Source organism: Cuculus canorus, chromosome 2 (genome assembly GCF_017976375.1).
Source record: "Cuculus canorus isolate bCucCan1 chromosome 2, bCucCan1.pri, whole genome shotgun sequence".
Classification (NCBI taxonomy): domain Eukaryota; kingdom Metazoa; phylum Chordata; class Aves; order Cuculiformes; family Cuculidae; genus Cuculus; species Cuculus canorus.
This window is the reverse complement of record NC_071402.1, coordinates 78,397,566-78,419,308: the sequence shown is the minus strand read 5'-3', so window position 1 is coordinate 78,419,308 and position 21,743 is coordinate 78,397,566. Positions and strand designations below refer to the sequence as shown.

Genomic DNA, 21,743 nt, shown 5'->3' with positions numbered 1-21,743 from the left:
TCAGTTGACCATATAATTCATTATACAACCCACACACTCCTCTCTTCCTGTGAAACTACTAGCTATGATTATTTAACACCTGTGTGTTTTCTGTCAGACAGAACTTGGGTTCACCATCAGTACACCCAGTAGACTGTTTGTACTGCAGTGCAATTAGCACATGCGTAACAACAATCCACAAGACAATAACCCTCCCAGTCATTCAGAATCCCCTTGGAAAGCACTCAGTACCTCCACAGAATGCAACTTATCACAGATGCCAGCAACTTGTACTATTAGAATAAGCAGCTTTGAATCATGAGCAAGTTTACTAGGAGAGCTCTAGCAGCTACCCACCAGCAATCTTCAGGCTTCTGTTGACACAACTGAAAGTAACAGAAGTAAGGAGCGGGTAAACTGTGTACTGTTTCATGACAAGCGACAGGGAGTCCATACTCTTTAAACAAAAATGATAGCCCTGGGCTAGAGGACCAAGACTGTGCAAATGCTAAACTCCCCATCAACCCCAACCTCATGAGGGATTTGCTGCTCCAGATGGATCCCTACAAGTCAATGGCGTCTGATGGGATTTATCCAATGGTACTTTAAGAGCTGGTTGATGTCATAGCGAGACCTCTCTCAATGACTTTTCAATGCTCCGGGGAAGCTGGAGAGGTACCATTTGGACTGGAATCTGGCAAATGTTGTCCCAATCTGCTCTACTCTGCACTGGTGCAGTTTTGGACATAGCACTATAAAAAGGATATCAAGCTACTGGAGTGTCCAGAGGAAGGCCACAAAGTTGGTTAAAGTTCTAGAGGGGAAGTCTTATGAGGAGCAGCTAAAGCCACTTAGGCTGTCCAGCTTGGAGAAGACTTGGAGAAGAAGCGGGACTTCATTGCTGTTTACTGCTTTGTCACAAGGGAAGGAGGAGGAGCAGGTGCTAATCTCTTCTCTCCGGTGACCAATGATAGGACCTGAGGGAACGGCAGGAAGATGTGCCAGGGGAGGTTTAGCTTCGATATTAAGAAAAAAATTTCTTCACTCAGAGGGTGGTGGAACACCGGAACAGGCTTCCCAGGAAGTCGTCATGGTGCCAAGCCTGACAATATTCAAGAAGCATTTGGACAAGGTGCTCAGGGGCACAGTGTAAATTTTGGGGTTGTCCTATGCAGGGATGGGAATTGGACTCAATGATCCTTGTGGGTCCCTTCCAGCTCAGGTCATTCTGTGAACTACCTTCTTCCTTTCCGCTGTTCATCTTAACACTTAGATACTGATAGTCACATTAAATTCTGCCAATGACAACTTGTATCCTCAACTCACAAGCCTGACATCTGTGCAGTTTCTGTTGGATCAATGGGAGCCTTCAGCAAAAATTCCAAAAGCCACGATCAAATCCAACTTGAATGAATTAATGTTTTATTCAAGAGACAAAACACTCTTTGTTATTAATATGCAAAATGGTCCAAAAAACACCCTTAGCAAGACTCACTTCCCCTGTATGAAGCAAACTCATGCAGTCATTTGTATCAAGTGTTATGCTTTTCCATATAAGATGAGGAAAAATGCACATGCCTTAAATTAAGTTGTACTCACCAAGATAAATTATGGCCTTTGCTTTTCAGTTGAGACAAACTGATTAAGAAATTGTTCTAATATCCTCTTGTCAAGTCTACATTTTCATTCCTCCATGTGCCAAAAAGATAATTATCTATGCTTAAACTCCCCTCCCTTATTTTATATTTAACCAAAGAGACAAGAAAGAGTTCTTTAAATAGTAAGAACTCATCATTAATTCAAGCAAGTTAAAATTTTAAGTGTTTCAATAATTTGTTTAAAAGCCTGCAAGGCTTCATTTCTTCTTAAAATCATGAGGATCTGGAGCCATCTCTCTACTCTTCCACACTTGGCCAAAACATCCCTACAGCACTGGCCATGTCTGCATATGAAGTGTATCTCTGAATACTAACATTAAAATGAAGCATTTCCACAAGTGCCTGATCAACCAGCAGGTCACGTGAGTACACATGTAAAGTATTTCCCTGCTTCAGCACAATCTCAGAATTGGATTTTAAGTCCTGACAAAACAGGATAGATGATTTGAACTGACACTACCTCCAATATTTTCATGGTCAGTCTGCCACAAAACTGCATGTTCAAGCTACAAATTGAAAATGCAAGTAAATTAGGTGCTAGGGAGATTGGACATAAAAAATACATAACTTACACCCATGAGTTGCACGAAACGCATTCATGTTTACATCTAAACACCCATTTCAAAATTCAAATGCTTCCTCTCCCATGTTTCCCCTCCTCATGCTTTTGATAGCTCAACAACATCCAACCTATAGCCTTCTGAACCACTGAGCAGCTTCTGTGTTTCCTAGAAATTATTAAACTCTGAAATGGAAAAAAACACCACCAAGAATCAATCCCGTGGCTGATCACAAGACAAAGAACAGAACCACAGGAATGCCTTGCAATAGATGGACAAGAACTGGCATCGCTTGGAAACGGTGTTTAACTGGGGATTGTACTGCTTCAAAATTTCATTTTATCTGAGAATTACAAAGTAGAAGTAAAAGTGATCAAAATATCCCTGTAAGCACTAGTAACTATCTGCTTTGAAGCATTTCGTCGCCTGCCTTCTGCAGTTCATAAAATGCCAGGTGACTGTCTCAGCTCAACTTCAGCAGTCTGACAACTCTGACATACCCAGCGCTTACATTTCATAGCTAATACTATAAGAGGCCATAACTGAGCAACTCAGAGAAATTATTAATGAACCGCAATTATATCATTTTCTTTTTATATATTCTTATTCTTCTCTGGCTATGAGCTACCAAAGACTGCTACACATTTCTACTTATTTCCATCCCCTTTCAACCGCAGTCAAATAAGCTGCCAAAGTTTAGCAAGTCAATGATAGGCCTTACACACTCTAGCATCAGGAAGCCCATATGGCTCAGCTTGAGAAAGGTCAAGACTTCTTTTTTATTAAAGTACTCATTAAAATGCCACCCTCTTATATATAAAATCTCATGTACTAATTCCTAATGGCAATAAAAATCCTTTCGATGTGTTTTTTATTCTTTGCTCAGACCATCCAAAGTGCTTTCACACAACTTTGACTGCTTTTTCTCGATGTCATCTGGAGCTGCTCAAACTGACATTTGACAATACTAAAATTCTTCAGCAGTAACCAGTTTAAGTTTCATGTTACTTCAACATACTGACTGCCCTGACTCTAATTCATGTTTGCATATGCATATTAACTTAAAAAAATAAAATTTAAAAAAATCCACACAAACAAAAAACCCAAACCATACTACAAAACAAAAAAGCCAGTATAATCGGGCGTTCTGCACTCTTTAAATAGTGTTTTCCTGTGGTGGGACAGAAAATTATGTACTACAGAATGATGCAAAACTCCAAATTTTGTAATAAAAATAGAGCTTTAGTTGTTTTGGTTGTGAAATTAAAGTTGTCCACCTTTTTTTTTCCTTTACGTTATACTTTCAACCAGCAAGAATTTAAGACAATTTTCATAGCAAGGGTAGCTCTATTTGAACTCTGTCAATTCCTTTCGATTTATATCAATATCAATCTGCATGCTCTTATGTGTAGATACAATCACACCAATACCATCTAACTATTTTTATTCCACTGTGTTTTCAAAGAAGACAATTTTTTAAGGCGGTTAAGCAGCAATCCCACTTTAAACCACCTCCCAGACACAACTGAACCTGCTTCCAAGCTGTTTCAGAGAATACCTGATTAATTCTTACCTCTTCGTACACCTTTCAGACATCTGATTTGCGTGAACCACTTTTGATTACAATCTAGTCTCTTTTTATTCCTGTGTTTAGGAATATTGATATTTTGCCATGATGCATCCTACCAACTATTTAAAACTGAATAAAGGCTATTTTTTTCATGCAACTTCAGCTAGTTGAGATTAACTCTAAAGAAATCTTTCAAAAGCAAAAAAACATTCTATCCAGATTCTATTAACAGTTCAGCTTCATGTTTACAGAAAAATCTCCTTCCAACACTTTTCTCTGCTACCACTAGAAGCATTTTTTTCGCACAAACATTTATAAAGAAAAATATATTCATTTTCAAAATCCATTTTGAAGTCTGTGTTAATAAAAAGAAAAGATATCTGTGTTAATCAACATTTGAGCTGGCAATTCACATTGCTAGATTCATATTAAATCATAGACTCATAGAATAGTGTGGGTTGGAAGGGACCTTAAAGATCATCTAGGCAGTGACACTAGATCAGGCTGCCCAAAGCCCCATCCAACCTGACCTTGAACACCTCCAGGGTGCTCTACACTTTCACATCATTTCACACCCAAAGCAAATCCTGTTCCACAAGTTAAGACTATCTTCAGCAAATCCCTTCTGCACATATTTGATTACTGCTCTGAAGAAAACAGTCATGAACCTAAGTTCATCATTATGTCTGCAAGCACCTACAACTTCTCAAACTCATAACTCAGCTGTTACACTTCTCATTAAAGAAAACAAAACACACCCCAACATATGTATAAGTGCTTCTTTTCATTTCCACTGCTTAAAATCATACATAAGTAATCAACTTTCATCTTATATGATACAGATATTCCTAAGCACCTCAGTATATCTATTTTGTTTTCAGGTTTGTTACTTTTCTTAAATAAAGTCCTGGCCTAACCATAAAATACGACATTTCATTCACATGTCTAAGTCTAACAAATTAACTGGGTTTTGTGTGTCTTTGATAATTTAAGCATTTCAGTGAGTGAAGTTGCAAATTTCACCACTTTTTCATAATCTGTTTTCCAGACAACATATCTCTCTTCTACTAAACAAACTCCTCTTCCATTTCACAGGTATCTTGCCTCTCACTCAGTACTCCCAACTTACTTTGTTAGACTTTGAAATAAGTCTATCTGACATGAAATTTCTAAGATTCTCTGCTCCCCACCCACAGAAAAATCCTAAAACCAAACAAAAAAAAAACCCAGTGAACTGTGCAGTTATTACAGTTTACCTTAAAGAAATTCCTGTTCCCATTCAAATTCCTATGAAATTCCCTGTTCATTTTCAAAACACTGTTAATCATTTAGTGGCTGTAAGTGCACTGTTCTATGGCAGCTACTAATATCATATTCAGGCAGCAATTGCACATTCTAAGGAGGAAAAAAAAGGGAGGGAGTGAAATTCAATCAACTTCAAAAAACTAAGCCTAAGCTAAGCAAAAATGTCTTCATAAAGTTTACCACTAGACGATCTGGAAAATAAATAAATATATATACACAACTATTCAAGTAATTTGCAGAATCTTGCATTTTATTCGCCTCCCCTAGAAGAAAAATAACAATATGGATTAGCTTTTACAGAAATTCTACACATATTATTTTTTTCAGAGTCATGCATTCAAGCACTCACAAAGCTATTTTAAAACTTTAATCAGCACTATGTCCGTACTGTGAACATTAAGTCTGCTAGTGGGAAAAAAAAAGGCAGGACATTCCAAATTTCCACAATTTTCAGAGGTGCAAATAAGCCCTCATTCTATGCTTTCGGTGAATTATCTATTTTCAGTAAGCATTTTGAATCTTAACTAAAACTTCTGACTATTATATTTTCTGGAGACCATCATAAATTGGTATTCCTAGTACAGTACTTAACCTTCAAATTTTTTTAAATCTATTTGTCATTTAAAGAGGAAAGCATACTGCAGTATCTTCTAAGTGTATCCTAGACTTCCCCCCACCCTTCACGTGCCCCAAAAGAAGAGCAAACTCCGTAACATTAAAGAACAACAATTCTTAACCGGTTTTGTTTAACCCCAAAGACCCTTGGGGAACAGCACAAGCCTGAAACAATTCAGATGAGTCCCTTTTTGAACATTTGTCCTTTACACTTTAACATCAAGTCAGGAAAAGGCTTACTTCTACCCCCTCTCTGTTCTTGTCGGTATTCAGTTTTTCCCTTTCAACTTAAAACATTGCTACTTCAGTCAGCTGCAGTAGTCCCTTAGCCAAAGCCTGTTCAAAGCCCGTACCATTCTTATCTGCATTTATCCTATGGCACTTTCGTCTTTATTGCCTCAAACTCAGATGTATTCCAAACACCCCAATGAAATAGCTGGTACTGAAAATTAACTCTTAGACTACTATGCAGTCAAATCACACAGTGGTTACACACCAGTTGCTAGGTTTTGGTGCTTTCACTATTACATATGGAATCACTGAGGATTATCTAGTCTGCAACCCAAAACACCTAGTTGGATGTTTTTACATCATTTTCAATTTTTCGCACAGTCTGTCTTAAAATTGAATCTTTGGAAAAGCAATCGAAACACATACTTATTTATATTCAATTTACTAAAGTTCTTAGCTATGGACAGTTTGGTTTTATTTATGTACACATAAGTACACATAAGCTTCTTAGTAAAATACAAATTTTAGCCAAGCCAAGCCAACATACAGACCCTTGAACAAGAAGAAATAATTAGAAAGTAAATTATTTTATTTGACAAATACAATTTCTCTTGTAAGCTTCAAAATCACTTCTGTGTTTTGTATCTTCAGGCTTTTATTGTTGTATATAAAGATAAAATTATCTTACTCATACCAGAAACAACTTGTAATGTTTGAAACATTAAAATTATCAAATGTTTTTAAAACCTCATTACAAAACACATTTACTTTTCCAGTTTGAGTTCTTAGTAAGAGCAGTACTTGTTCCAAGCACAAAAGCTGTAGAAAACTAGCATCTTTGCTACAAACTCAAGCCCTAGAGCTAATGGGGAGAGGGGATTAAGTCACTCCCATTAAATGAGAACTTACCCACTCAGCAATGTTACTTGTGTGCTGGCTGTTGCCAGACAGCCTACGCTAAGTCACTGCACAATTAATACAATCAAATATTACATTCACTGCTAACACCCTAAGCAGTAGATCAAGGACAAATACTAAGGATGTCCTAGTTTTTCACATCTGGGAAGACAAAAAAGGCAAATTCATAATTCCAGGACACAAAAGAAAGCCTTTCTTTTAAAAACTGAGACAAAGCTACCATGAACTTATATCAGAACACCTACATCACAACAGGTTTAATAAAAAAATTAGTGGCAAAACTGGCTTTACATAATCTGATTAACACAAAACTAAAATCTATAAACCAAATTTAAGGGGTCTTGCATTGTAACATAAAACATTGTAACAGATGAAAAAAATAGCACTACTTCTTGATTCAAGGAATCTTTAGGCCATAATCTGTTGGTAAAAACAAACAGAAGTCCTTATCCAAGCTTATCTTCTGCAAGCTTTTGGTATGCCCATGCAAATTACAAGTGAAAAGTCTGTTACATAACTGAGCATGTTGGCATTTCAACTCCATAGTTCTCTGTCTTCATGCCAGCAGGTTTTGCTCCCCTCCTCCTTGGGGATCTACCATTTAAGCATGCATTTGTTCCTTTTAGATCTCAATTTTAAGGCTGACTACATTTAAAAATGGAACATTTAGTTCACTTCACTAAACCATTCAACCTCTGGACTTGTTTTGAGAGCTCTGCTATACTCCCACTCTCCGAGGCTTGGGCAAGACAAAAGGCCGGCTCTTTCCTCCTAGCCATGAAGAGGTGCTTGACATGATACGTGGCACACGTGTTTAAGATGCATGCCTTTAATTGACAGTGCTTTAACAACAGTACAGACAATATTCTAATTAAACAGCATTCAAATTGGTCTACATACATTGTACTTGATCAATAACAACCTTTTAGTTACTTGACTTGATTTCAACAGTTAGAACTAGCCAATATGTCATTACAGGACTGCCTACTGCCTCTGGAGAATACACAACCATGTTAACAAATGACTACTTTCATTTGGTATTTAAAATTTAATTTAAACAAACTGTTTACATTTTCCTGAAGTATAGTTAGGGGAAACTAAAAATTTCAACAAACAACTAAATTCTGACTGAGATGATGTCAGATTATTATGAAGATAAAGATTTCATCTGTAGATCCATTAGTGAAATAACATCCAAAATAACAGTTTCTGTTATACAGAACACATGTATTAAATTGCATTGCATTTGCATGGCAAGGTGCTACACGGGTGGCTTCTGCCAGAAGCTGCTAGAAGTTTCCCCTGTGTTGGATAGAACCAATGCTGGCTGGCTCCAAGACAGACCCACCACTGGCTAAGGCTGAGCCAACCAGCAATAGCGGTAGCACCTCTGTAATAAGATATTTATGAAGGGGATAAAACAACCGTGCAGCAGCAGTCAGAAGAGGAGAATGAGAAGCCAAGAGAGAAACAACTCTGCAGACACCAAGGTCAGTGAAGAAGGAGGGTGAGGAAGTCCTCCAGGTACCAGAGCACAAAATTCCCCTTCAGCCTGTGGTGAAGACCATGGTGAGGCAGACTGTCCCCCTGCATCCCACAGAGGTTAATGGTGGAGCATGTATCCACCTGCAGCCTGTGGAGGACCCCACACTGGAGCAAGTGGAGGTCTGAAGGAGCCTGTCACTCTGTGGGACGCCCGCACTGGAGCATGTTCCTAGCAGGACCTGTGCACCTGTGGCAACAGAAGCTCACACTGGAGCAGGTTTGCTGGCAGGATTTGTGATCTCACGGGGGCCCCATGCTGGAGCAGTCTGTTCCTGAAGGACTGCACCCCATGGAGGTGATCCACACTAGAATGGTTTGTGAAGAATTGTAGCCCACAGGAAGGGCTCACATTGGAGAAGTTCATGGGAGAACTGTCTCCCACGGCAGAGACTCTGTGCTGGAGCAGGAGAAGAGTTAAGGAGTCCTCCCCATGAGGAGGACGAAGCAACGGAAACAACGTGTGATGAACTGACCACAACTCCCATTTCCCATCCCCCTGATCTAGAGGGAAAACGTAGAGAAAAGTGGGAGCGAAGTTGAGTCTAGGAAGAAGGGAGGGGTAAGGAGAAGGTGTTTTAAGATGTGGTTTAATTTCTCATTATCCTACCCTGATTTGATTGGTAATAATTAAGCTAATTTGCCCAAGTAGAGTCTGTTTTGACTGTGATGGTAATTTGTGCATGATCTCTCCCTGTCCATACCTTGACACACAAGCCCTTCATTATATCTTTTCTCCCCCCCCTTGCCCAGCTGAGGAGGGGAAGAGTTAAAGCGTGCTTCGGTGGGCATCTGGCATTCAGCCAGGGTCAACCCACCACAAGCTTTTACTCATCCATGTTCTTGAGCCATTTATAAGACTCATCATCTGCTGACGAGGAACTTCTTGTAAAGAAATCACACCACCACCCCAGCAATACCACAAATTTGAAGGTAAAAAAAAAAAAAACTAAACAAAAATCCCCTTCCCCCAACCCAGATAATTTATGTACAACTATGACTCATCTGAGCAATTGCTATACTGCTTAAAAAGCACTTTCATGCTGGAAGATTTGGAAACCACTCTCTTCACTCTGAAAGCATTTAATTAGAATGCTTAGTACCATTTATTCTAACTGAGCATTTCTCTACTTGCACTATTTTGAGCTATTTGACATATTTAATTAGCTAAACCCCTCTTATAAAAACTTCAGCAAAAGTAACACTTAGTTACCCTTGCTAATTCCAACCCAGCTACAGATATTACAGGAATGAAACAAATACTTTAAAAAGTCCCCATAAATAGATAGAATAGACCCCTTTATAACTGTGGTAACTAATGCTACTTTATCTATGTTAAATGCAGGATATAAGTACATCCTCACTAACATGAAACTCTTCTGTCTGGGTACATAGACATTTTATCAGGGGCATAAACAAATTTTTCCAGGATCCTAATATTAGGAGGAACATGGAAATACAACTAGTAACAGCACCAAGTATTTCTTAAGAAAGGAAGCCTCAAGAGAATTAAGCCACAACCCTAGCAGGAACTAATCTGGACTATGCCTTAACTCGCATTTGTGTGTCCAGTAGGTTTTCCAGTTTCCACAAACCAAAGAGATGACATTTTCCTTTGTGTAATTACATTTGTTCACACTCAAGCTTAATACAAAAACATTCCTCTGGAACCAGAAGAACGCCATTAGTCTTAAGCTTATTTTATGATGACCACAGTGTGATTAAGGAAAATAATGGTTTTTGTCAAAAGTTCTTTGGGAACAATAATTTAAAAGTAGAAGGAGTTAGTTGTAGCAGCTTACTCATAAAGCATCAGTCATGGTGTCCCACATCCAGGATACATTCCAGTATGAAGTAATGCAGTAATTTTATGCATACGTTACAAACTCTTTCACAACATTACAATTCTGGAATTCCACATGTGCTGTCCACCTGATTTCCTATGAAAAAGGAACACCTCCATCCCCACCAACCCCCAAAAATGAAATTTTAAATACAAATTACCACTAGTTTACAAGTTTATTTTCCTCATTCGCTTTGTACTGTACAGTTAAAGACACAGCATTTTCCAAAGCCAGTGAATGTACTTGACTAAAAAAAGGCAGCAACTTCACTTTGAATTTTAAGTATCTTCAGCTAATCAAGCACTGTCATTTTACCACCAAATACAGGTGGTGCAGATTAAAAAAACAGATTTAGATGAGAATTCGTAAGAGATTTCTTGGCTTCTCCTCTATGTAAGAAAAACAGGCTACAGATTATAAACACTCAATTCACTGGTATTTTAACTGATTACTAGGTTTCACAATTAATTTCACAAAACTAAATTGAATACAGGTTACACTGCCTAGAGGATACAGTAATCTGAGCAGTGTAGAAGATTATAGGTGCCTTTGCTGCTTTATTATACCTTTTTGTATTTTAAGGGCACTTTGATCAAAATTTATCATTATAAATTTATTACATGTATTGAAATTATTACAAACTACATTATTATAAACTACTATAATCATTATAAAATTACGAATAATGATAATCTATCATTACTTACTGTTGTGAATATCAAGTTCCTCATATAATAACCAGTTAATACAACTGTTGTAGAAGAAGTATTATCTGCCCAAAAGTGAATAGTAATTGTTTTAGTATATTAACCTTTTGAAAGAAATCTAATTTCACATCAATGTCATATAAAGCATTATAAGCAAGCAGAATTAATCCACAACATCAGCTCTTTGTTTTTCCAACAAGCATATCATACGTTCTCTTATAACTGGATCTAGCTACCACAGAATGGCCAGCACAGCCTCCCATGGCTAGTGCTGCTCTCCTCTGCATCACACCATATGCATGAAGCACATTCCCACCCACTTGTGGCCACTGTTTTCATGTGTTTCACCCAAAGAGAAAACATTTCCCTAAAGCAGGTTTGGTATTTGATCTCTAAGGAGTTATCTCAATGGGAGAAAAATAAAATAAAATGGAAAAAGTCTTGCAAGTTGAAAGTGCATCCTTCACTGGACCAACCACTCTTATTTTCTTCCATGTGTAATAATTCCTGGAAGATGATCACATATTTACATGTGTAAGTGCATCAGTACTCCCTTCAGTCTCAGCAATCAAACTACTTCCTGCAGTACTGTGAGTACACACCGCAAGATTTCACAGCAAATCTTTCTCGAAACAATTTCAGAGTGGAGCACTAATATCGGAACTTAAATATCAAGCTCACTTCCAAGAACCACTTCAACGTTATTATTAATGGTAGTATGCATATATGCGCATATACCGCCAGACACAAGGGTTTCACCTCACCCTATGTCCAAACACAAAGAAGAAATTATGATAGTGTTGGTCCAAACTAAGTTAGACAACAGCAGCTGATTTTCTATGTAAAGTTTTGTCTTTATTTTCCTTCACAATGAACTAGTAAGCTTATTTTAGAATGAAGTAACACTTCACAGCCTTTTGTCTCTATATGCACTAACAGCATCCTTGTCTTGCTCAAAAACTCGGAGCAACAGATGCAACAGCTTGCATACCCTTAAATGACACATGAAACAAGGCATTCCATGTTACAGTAATTATGCAAAAGGAATGAAAAGCCACACTGTATCTTTGCAAATAAAAACTCATACTGGAGTCCCAAAAGTTTTCCAAGGTCAGTTACTTGAAACTGGAGTTAACAACTATAAGAGAATTTTAAGAGACTAGAAATAAACCACCTTACTTTTAAAGATTAAAAACTAATAGCAAGATTGTATTAGATCTGAGCCTTGCTGCCCATTTTGAGGCAATCCAAGGTCACAACCACTTCCAACTTACTTTCATGACAACTGGCTTTTAAATACTAAACTTTTCTTGTATGAGGTTGTTGCTTAACTCGGCATCTAATGCCTAAACTATATTGGCTCTGATGTGTTATTGGCCTCAGTTTAAATTACAAGTTCATGAAGTATATTCATCACCATATCTTCAAGAATATGCTCAACACAGATAAAAACAAAAGCAGGCACGCAGGGAGAAATCTATAAAATAAAACCCCAAAGCAAAAAAAAACCCCAAAAGATTAAATGTTCAGAATTAGTGGGAATTAGTGGCAAAGTGCAAAGTTGCTATGTGCTCACATTTTCAACACAATCTAGTTCAAGTAAGACAGAAAAACTAGAGAAAGTTCAACAAAAAGCAACAGGGATAAATAAAATCAATCCTGATGCATAAAAAGTGGCTAATCAGAGTAGGACTCTTCAGCACAGAACAGCTGAGAAACATGCAAAAGTCTTACAAAATCATCAGTGACTTGGACAGCATAAATTGATTCTTTTGTGAACTCTTCCAACACAAGAGATAGAGCTGCAGAGCAAACCAGAAGGCAGCAAGTTCAAAACAACTCGAGGAGGTAGTCCCTCACGCTATGCATAGTTTAAACTATGAAATCGTCTGCTGCTGGATTTCCAAGACGTAAAACTGTGAACAAGCTCAAGGGGCCACTGAACAAGTTAGCAGAAAAGCAAAACTCTGCTGGTCACTGAAAAGACAGAAATATAATTTGGCTTTGGAAGACGCAGCTACGTGCTGGGGCAACACAATGGAGAAGAATCGCAGAGGTTTATCCTATCCTTGTGGAACCTTTCCTGGGCATTTGGGTTGGTCACCAGCAGACGTAGGGTAATAGGATGGATGCACATTTGTTTTGACCTGTACGGACAACAGTACTTCCTGTTCCTGTAGCTTAAAACATTTCAAAAAAATTTACAGACAACAATTTCAGCTGCTTACAACAAGTTTCACAGTTAACAGTGGCTGCTGTGATACCAGCCCAACACCATAACATGAAATAAGTAGGATTCTGTGATAATTCATGTCCACAATTTATCATCTAAAATAAAAGGTCAACAGAAGATTGCTTTAGTTATTTTACTATTACCTGGGAAACATGTTTGTGCTGCAGTATTCAAGCTAGAGGTACAAACAACTGCTCCTCTCAATGGAGTATTTATAATATGAAAGCAACATGTGGTCTTTTATCCATACAAGCTTATTAGTCAAATAAGCAATCCCAATATGGGATACTTCTGAAACAGACAACACAATTCTTGGCAATTTGTAACAGAACTTAAACTAGAGGAGAGGCCAAATTCAGCCCAACTGAGCTGCCATTCCCACCAGAGCTCTGTATAATTGAGTAAAACCTCAACAAAGATCTCTTGCTTGGTACCGACATACATGTCCGCAGAATTCTGAGGCTCTGTCACCATGGGACTTCTGCCCTCAATGGAGTGGCAGTGTGGAAAAAGAAGCTGTATTAGGAAAGAAGAAAATACTCCCTCTCTTCTTTTCTTCCGATACACAACTCCAAATACGGCAGTTCTGACTCTGTAGGGAGCATTTTCAATCATGCCTGACAATTTTGACTTTACAAATGGTATATTAACAGAGACATGCAAATGGCTACAACTCCTCAGGAGTATCCAACAGAGAAGAGAAAAATTCACCAAAGATTAGGACACCAGGAGTCACACAAGGAAGCCACAATACACTGCAGGCTGATGTACCCTTTTCAGGCCAAAGGTTTCTCTGATATCTAAGCAGGCTTTAGAAATACTGTTTCACTTTCTGTGATCAAAGAGGTGCAGTAACAGAGTGGGCGAGAGTCTGTTCTCTTCTGGAGGAGATCCAGGCATTTTTATCCACACAAGCACTTTCCCTGAGCGGTCACAGACTGACTTACAGTCACAAGCTTTTCCTTTCCCCGGGCAGGGAAAAGGTAAAGACATGCCTGAAGCTCCTCATCATCTCAAACTGTAACTATGCTGTTAACACAATGCACAGGAAGTCCAGGTTGAGTTCTGCAAATAGGTTCAAAAGCAACAGTTCAAGCTGTAAATGCAACCAAAGAAAGCAAAGTTAAATTGAATTCTTTCCTAAAACAAAATTTTCTCCCTCACCTCACACATGTTGCTTGACACCTTTGATTCTAGGATGAAAAAAGTATGTCATTTTTATTCCACAAAATCACTGGCAATGTTGTCACCTTAAACATGGTAAACATTCTTCTTACAAACACTATTTAGTGATACTCACTTATTCAAAGTTCAAACTAAGTGTATTAATACAAGTGTTTATCAAATACCCACTAAGTCACTCCATTACTTTAGCCTCTCTTTCAAAAAATGAAAAACCGTACAACCAGATCCGCTTGGAGTTGACAGGTCAGGGTTAAAGTCCAGTAGTGAACAGATGGTTGCTGGTTGTCAATGCATCAATGCACAGGGACCAAAACAATTGCTGGAGGACCAAGATTTGCATCATACTCTAGCAAAATATTGTCACTATTAACGCACTAAACACAACGTAGCAACACATACTACACATGAATTCGAAAGATGCAAATGTATTGCCAAGAATGTCTGTGTCCTGGCTGGGCATGCAATCTTACTGATGGTGCCAAAGACACAAGGGATTTTTCAAATTCAATGCTAAGTATTTTTATACCAGAACTAAACATGAAACTTAAAATGGAGCTTTGAGGGACTGAAGGGCTGGTTTAGAGTCACCACTTCAAGCCTTCGAGATTAAATTAACTTGTAAAAAAGGTTTTCTAAATTTCATGTGATCGTGCCAATTTACAACTCATGAGATTAAAAAATAAGGTGTTTTGCTCATCTGCCAGAGCTTACCATTTCTCCGGGCAAGTCTGCAAAAGCAAATGAACTCACTCACAGTAGGTTTTGGAAAAATAAAAATTTTCACCTTACTCTTGTGTCACCCCCTTCTGGGCAATGCAAACACACTCAGCAGCCAAAAGAATTGAGGTCTTGGAAGCTTTTTTAAGTTGGCAGCAGCCCTTAAAGAGCCAGGATCTCAACAAAGCCTTACTGCCAGCAGTGACCTTCACTAAGCCCTTCAGTACATCCTCCTTAAGCACAACAGCTCTACACCAGAATTTTTCATGCGAATTGACCAATGTTGCCTACAGCTTCCAACGTTACTTCCCTTCTGGAGTTATCCTGAAATGCTCCTGCTCCAGAAGCCACTGACAGGAAAGACAAGCAGGAGTGCTGACACCTCCACCAAAGCGCAACCTTTAAAACCCATAAGCCAGTAAGATTTGTACTAAGCTACAACGACGCTGCAATCAAGCCACTGAGATTTCAGAAAATATTATTCTCAGATAACTTTACTAGAGAGATGAGAATTCCAGCACATGGGGCAAGGAAGTCAAATCTAGCTATCACAGCAAGGCTACTTGAGCTCTAAGCCCTATACTGATACTAGGCCAATTAGGAGCATTCAACTCCAATATTTATCTAAATATTAGGAGCTAACAAATTATGCTCATCAGAAGGTGCACATCCAGACAGCATTATATTTCTCCATTCTGTTGCAAAAATACTTCAATTTAAGATGAATTTTATTACAATATTTCAGATTTTTCAAAAGGTGTGATCAACGTTCAATTATTAAAGAGAGTTTAGTTACTGAACTCCTTTCTGAAAAAATAACTTTGGAGCAGCTTTTGGGTGAGGATTTCTTCAGCATATCTGCATTTGAGAGTCAGTTCACATGCCTGCTCCTTGCTGTCATCTTCATACTGCATTTCATTTGTTTCTTGACTTTGTACAGCTCTACAGAGAAACAACATTGCCAACAAACACAGGAGTGGGAAGTGTATGGCTATCTTCCCATTCACACCTCAATCATGTTTTCTCTGGGAGCGAACGTGTGGAAGAAGAAAACACTTTCCATCCGGTCACATGAGGTAAAGAGGAACCTTTAATTTCTGTCCCTCTCTAGAGCTTTAGTGACCAACCTGTGCTTTTTAGACATGCAGAGCTTTTCTAAAGTTGAAGCACAGGTCCCAGTCGGACTTGGACATGCATTAGAGCGGTGCTGACAGGTAGTCTCAGGGTCTTGCCACAGAAGCATGCATAAGTATAACACATCTAGTGTGACACATGCAGCACCAAGCCCCTCACCTCATACCTCTAACTTGAGCAGCCATCTCTTCCCTTCCTTCAGCTCTCCAAGTCCTTGCAGGCCCAGAATTTTTTTGATATTCAGAAAAGTTAATTGCCCTTGCTCTGAAGCACGATCCACTTTTTTAGAGTGATCCTTCAATTCACAAAGCAACTGTAACTACAAGGTCTTTATTACCTCATTAGAGCATCTTCTGCCTTAGGATTTAACTGCTGGTCCTCTTTGGTCGAGTCTACATTAGCTTGTTGCTCTGCATAAGAGAAGCAGATTGATACAGCAAAATCTTGGTATGGAGGCTTCAATGGCCAAAGTATGTATTTTGAAGGAAGTTTTACAGGAAGTTTTACTTTGGACTGGCTGTTGTCTCGTTCTGTGCGCTTAACGCCTATTTGTAACTAGAGCATGTCTTCCAATTCAATTGCATCTGAAAGGAATCCTATTTGTGCACCTAAAATGCTCCGAAATGGAAAGCAAAAAAACTGCAAAATGGGAAAACCAAGAGATGCACTTCAAAAGCATACTTTGATCTGAACTACATTGCTAATGGAAACAACTGCCATTAGAAGGCTCCACATACCCAGACAGCTTACATGTAGACACAGGCTACAGAATGCAGTGCAGAGTCAACTTTTTTACCCATCTCTGTTTACTGAAGAAGCTTTCTTGCCATTACATTATATCACTGAGATCCAAACAATATGCACATACTTTACTGTTTGGGCAGGTACAGGTACTGCATCTATGGCTCACCTGATCTATGGAACAATGTAGCTTGAAGCTTTAAATGTATTATGATCCAGCTAATGTAAATTGTGGTAGCAAAAGCAGGTTTTCAGTAGCATATAGTGCCAAAAGTAGCTTTTCAGTGGATGATGAAGGAAAGTGCTGGAATGAAACAAGCCACCCAGTGACAGTGAACCAAGCTGATTTGGAACAGTGTGAACATCTCAAGTCTTTCTTGCAGTTCTCCAGCGGAATAAGATGTTACTGATCTGAATAGCAAACAAAGTAAAACAGTTTTGAAAGCTTGCCCTTCCACTACAGAAACGTAAACCTAAAAAAAAGCAAACAAATCTCATACATTAAAATTGCGTTGTCTTCTCTTTACCATACTGCATAGACAGTTTTATCCATGTACTACTGCAATTATTTTCGGCAAAGGGTCACATCAAGATGACAATCTGATTCAGCTAAGGACTTCCTCAAATTGCAGACACCTGGAAGCTGTTCATATCTTACAAGACTGGCATCTGGAATGTTTCTAACTTTAGTAACAGGCTATACAAATGTGAATTTTCATGCCACAGAAACAGAAAAGAAGCCACAATCTCTCTTATGAGAAAGCCACAAGTGAAATAGTTCCCAAGGGAAAACTGTAATCATTTTTCACTCATTTTAATTTTGAGATTCAGTCAGCAAGAACAGAACAAAATGGAGGCCAGGTTGGATGAGGCTTTGAGGAACCCAATCTAGTGGAAGGTGTCCCTGCCTATGGCAGAGGGGCTGCCAATGAGTGATCTTTAATGTCCCTTCCAACCCAAACCATTCTATGATTCTATGACATGTTAGACAAAGCCCTCAAAAAGCCAGTCTCTTCTTTATGAAAACGTACCAGGTCAAGTTACATACAGTATTTTTCCTCATACTGAGACAAGTGTTTATTTCCCTTCTAACAGCCTTCATTCAGTTTACTTATTCTCTTTGTCATGCACATAGCTCTGGGCATTTCAGTAGCATGATAAACCAGGGAATCTTTAACTAAAATAATCATCAAGTTTTTCTAATATAAGCTACTGCAATTTCAACGCAAGCCTTGCTGCTGCTGACAGGTCAGAAACAAAATAAGCAAGAGCTATTTCAGAGAGGCACAATCGCAGGATGACTTTGTAAAGGAAGGCCCTTAACTTATCTATCCCTGTTAATTATCATTTGGGGACAGACATTGATTATCTGTGCAAATACAGAAAGGACAGTAAAGCTTCTGAAAAGCAGCAGTGAGGCAAATAAGCAATTATTGATTCATGTGTTTGACAAACATTTTCACCCACTCATAACGAGGAAAGTTTAAGAGGATTTTCACTACATAGTTAGTAATAACAGAGACAGCCTCTTCAGCTCATAAAAGGGAAGTCAGAACATAAGCCAGATGCCGAACTCCAACAAACAGTGATTCACAGCTCCAGTCACACTCAAAGTCACATAAGAAATGAGCAATTCAGCCATCCAATAAGCAAAGAAGGGAAAAGAGAGGGCAATTATGTCTGTGTTCAACAGAGCACCATTTAAAGTACTCCTTCTGATTCAGCACCAACCCTTGTGATCAGTATTCTTGGCCTACCATCAATGAATTTAATTATACAATTATTGGGAAAAAAAAAAAAAAAACGCAGCGCTCTCCCTTCTCTGCTTGCCCACAACCAGCCCAATACAATTCACAGAAATTAGTCAGAGAGAACATATAGCGTAGCTACCTCCAATTTTACTTTTGAAGTTCAAGTCACAGAAATGTCTGAATATTAGCTTAAGCAATACTTAAAATTAAGTGTTTCCTTTAATTGAGAAAATGGTGCCTAAGAGTCTATATTAACTGATACAATGTGAAGGGCCATGAAATCTGCAAGGTCGTTCCTTAACACCTATGGGTTACCTACTTGAGATTCATCTAGACTATTTAGCCAACAGCTGTGTGTTTGGATCTCTTCATCTAGCACAGTTGTGCACCACTGCTGTATCTTTTTCCCCTGTTGAGCTCCCAAAGGCAAGATGAGCTTCAGTTCCCTAGTTCTGCCTTCTAGTGTGCTTTAGTAGCTCTGGTAAGAAATAGACTTGCTATCCCACAGCCCATGCACGCTTAACTCCTCTTTTCCTACTTGAAACAGCTGCACTAACCAATTAATACAAATACTGCAGAAATAAGCACAAAGTTCCTACCATTCAAGTTGATATAAGTGTATTTTAAAGACAATGATCTTAAACAGGAAGGAATTCAATACAAAGGAAAGAACAAGGCCTTAGCCACTTTAAAACAATATTGTTCTACCACTGACCGAATGCATTAGTCACTGGTTTTGGAACAAGATGCCCTCTTCGCTTTGCACCACCTTTGGGTTTTTTCCTCCTACATTTGGGAGTTGGTGGAGGGGAATGAGAGCTCAAGAAGGCAGCAAGTAAGGAAGTTACAGCTCTCCTCTTCCAGCTCGTGCCATTCAACAGGCAAAATATTTAAGTGCTTTTCTTACAAAGTGAAAACAAGAAGCAAGATTCAATACTCACAAAGTTTTCTTCAAGGTAATAAGTATGCACTTCATTTTCAAAGCTGACCATTTCAGAAGGCCTTTGAAAGAGATAATGTTCTTCCTAATGCCCGTGTGGCACTATCTGTCCCAAGTGGCAATTAATTTTGGATCCTGACTGATGCCCTAATGTTCCAAGCATATCAGCTGCGCATTAAGCAAAGGACTTCCTTCATTGAAGGACAGGAATTTAATTGAGGCTATATTCAGACATGTCTCTGAAAGCTTAAGGGAAAGGCAGAGATGTAGTAACTAAAAATGTTTTAAAGAACACACATACGACCTCTTTCTCCTCAGGAATGCAAGTTGGATAGCCTACATTCAGTTCTCTTTCTTCAACACCAGTCAGACCACAGGTTCCCTCTACTAAGCATAGCAAAGTCCAGTGTACTGCATCAGGAAAATCTTTCAAACCAGCTCTAAGAAGTAGGGCAACAGGCAATCAACCACAGATATCCAAAGCGTTGGGGGGGGGGGCTGGGGGGGGAGGGGGGGTAGGGAGGGGGAGAGAAGGGAAGTGCATTATTATCAGACAGCAAAACTTGAAACACCATGTCTAGCCTTAGAAACAACTACAAATTGTAAGTCGGACCATAACACATTCATAGGGAAAACCACTGGCAGTACAAGGGGGTGCAGCAGTATTTATTTTCACCTTTTATATTTAAGATAGGCTCTTAAAGACTTTTATGATCCCACGGAGAGCTGTATGTATATCTGCTATGGATTACTACTCTCACATTTTTGTTTCTTCTTATCAGTATGGCTCTCCTGTTACAGCATTTTGAAGTCTATTTTCTTCAGCTGTACATAAACATCTCTTTTTCTACCTGTCTAGCCATTCCACTAACCATTCTTTTCACTCCTACCTTCACAAGAAGCCATCACAAAGCCTCCCTTCAGCAAGGCAAATTTTAAAGCAAAATATAAAATTACCACATTAACACATAGCTACCTTTATAAAACTTATGCTTTTAATTAAGAACCATTTTTAAGCTATCAGCCAATTGGTAATTTCATATATTTGGCTAACTGACAATTTCCTCCACTAGCTTGAAATATCACAGTAGTGGTTTTTATTTTATCTTTAAGACAGGGATCAAAATACTTTCAAGGCACTCAAACTCTGACCAAACAAGCCACAAAAGCAGGACATCCAATAGTAACAACACATTTCAATTAAAGGCAATAAGCAAAATATATAGGTTGTGGTTTGCTTCTTTCTTATGGCAATATATGCCTAATTTTAGGCAATTGCATGCTGTTAACACCAGATAAACTGTACAGATAGCAACTACCGAAGTATATGTTATTTGAAAAAATAGCTCAACTACACTCACTTTCTGTGCTAAACCAAAGTCAGTTATAAGCATTTTAAATATCACAGGGACTGACAATTCTAATTACATACTCCAGGATTAGATCCAAGATTGCTGTCAAAGCAACATCTCAGAATATGTTAACTTTGAAATTACTGTTAGTCCAAGGAGTAAAATCAAGTTAGCTCTTTTTTCTTAATTCTGCTTCAGTTTTCCAGCTATACTGACTGTCCTTTTTGGAAATCTATCTTTACATCAATAACGTCAACTTTTCCTTCAACGTACTTTACTAGAAGGCAACAATCAAAACGAAAGTGATTTAGCTGTCTCTTTATAGGTTCAATTCAAGGCCATTTATGCTTCACATCTCTCACTATTTCCCCATGAACAACTTTTTACCGCAAAGAAGAAAAATACCCTACAAAGGAGTCAGCCTAAAATTAGTCATGGATCCTTTTTATTCATGAGCATACATTTGCCAATGCAGGAGGTTTTGGTCAACCTCCTTCAGCAGAGATGACTGTCAGCAAAATAACCACCAACACTTCTAAATAGCTTTATTTTCTCGCAGCTATGACATTGACTAATTAGAAGATGTGATTAGTAATCTCATCTGAACACAACAAGATGATTACCTAGAGATAAGATTCAACAAATCTCTTGAGATCACACAGCTCCTTACACATATCCTCCTCAGTACTCCTCCCAGATCAGAGGCTAGAGTAAGAGGACTAACAAACTCGTTTATGGGCTTGGGTCCTTCTGGAGCAAAG

The 21,743-nt window shown here is 38.5% G+C and overlaps 1 protein-coding gene across 4 annotated transcripts in view; it reads right to left on the bottom strand.

Annotated features, from left to right (window-relative positions):
• TRIO (trio Rho guanine nucleotide exchange factor) overlaps positions 1-21,743 on the bottom strand; it is a 249,072-nt gene that overhangs the window by 211,920 nt on the left and 15,409 nt on the right. The window contains exon 1 of one of the 4 annotated variants that reach the window (XM_054057254.1): positions 16,365-16,398. The exons of the other annotated variants lie outside the window; for them this stretch is intronic. Within the exon in view, the coding sequence (XP_053913229.1) occupies positions 16,365-16,383 (19 nt within the window). The 5' untranslated portion in view covers positions 16,384-16,398. Of the gene's footprint in view, positions 1-16,364; positions 16,399-21,743 lie in introns of those variants that run through there. 4 annotated transcript variants of the gene reach the window in all.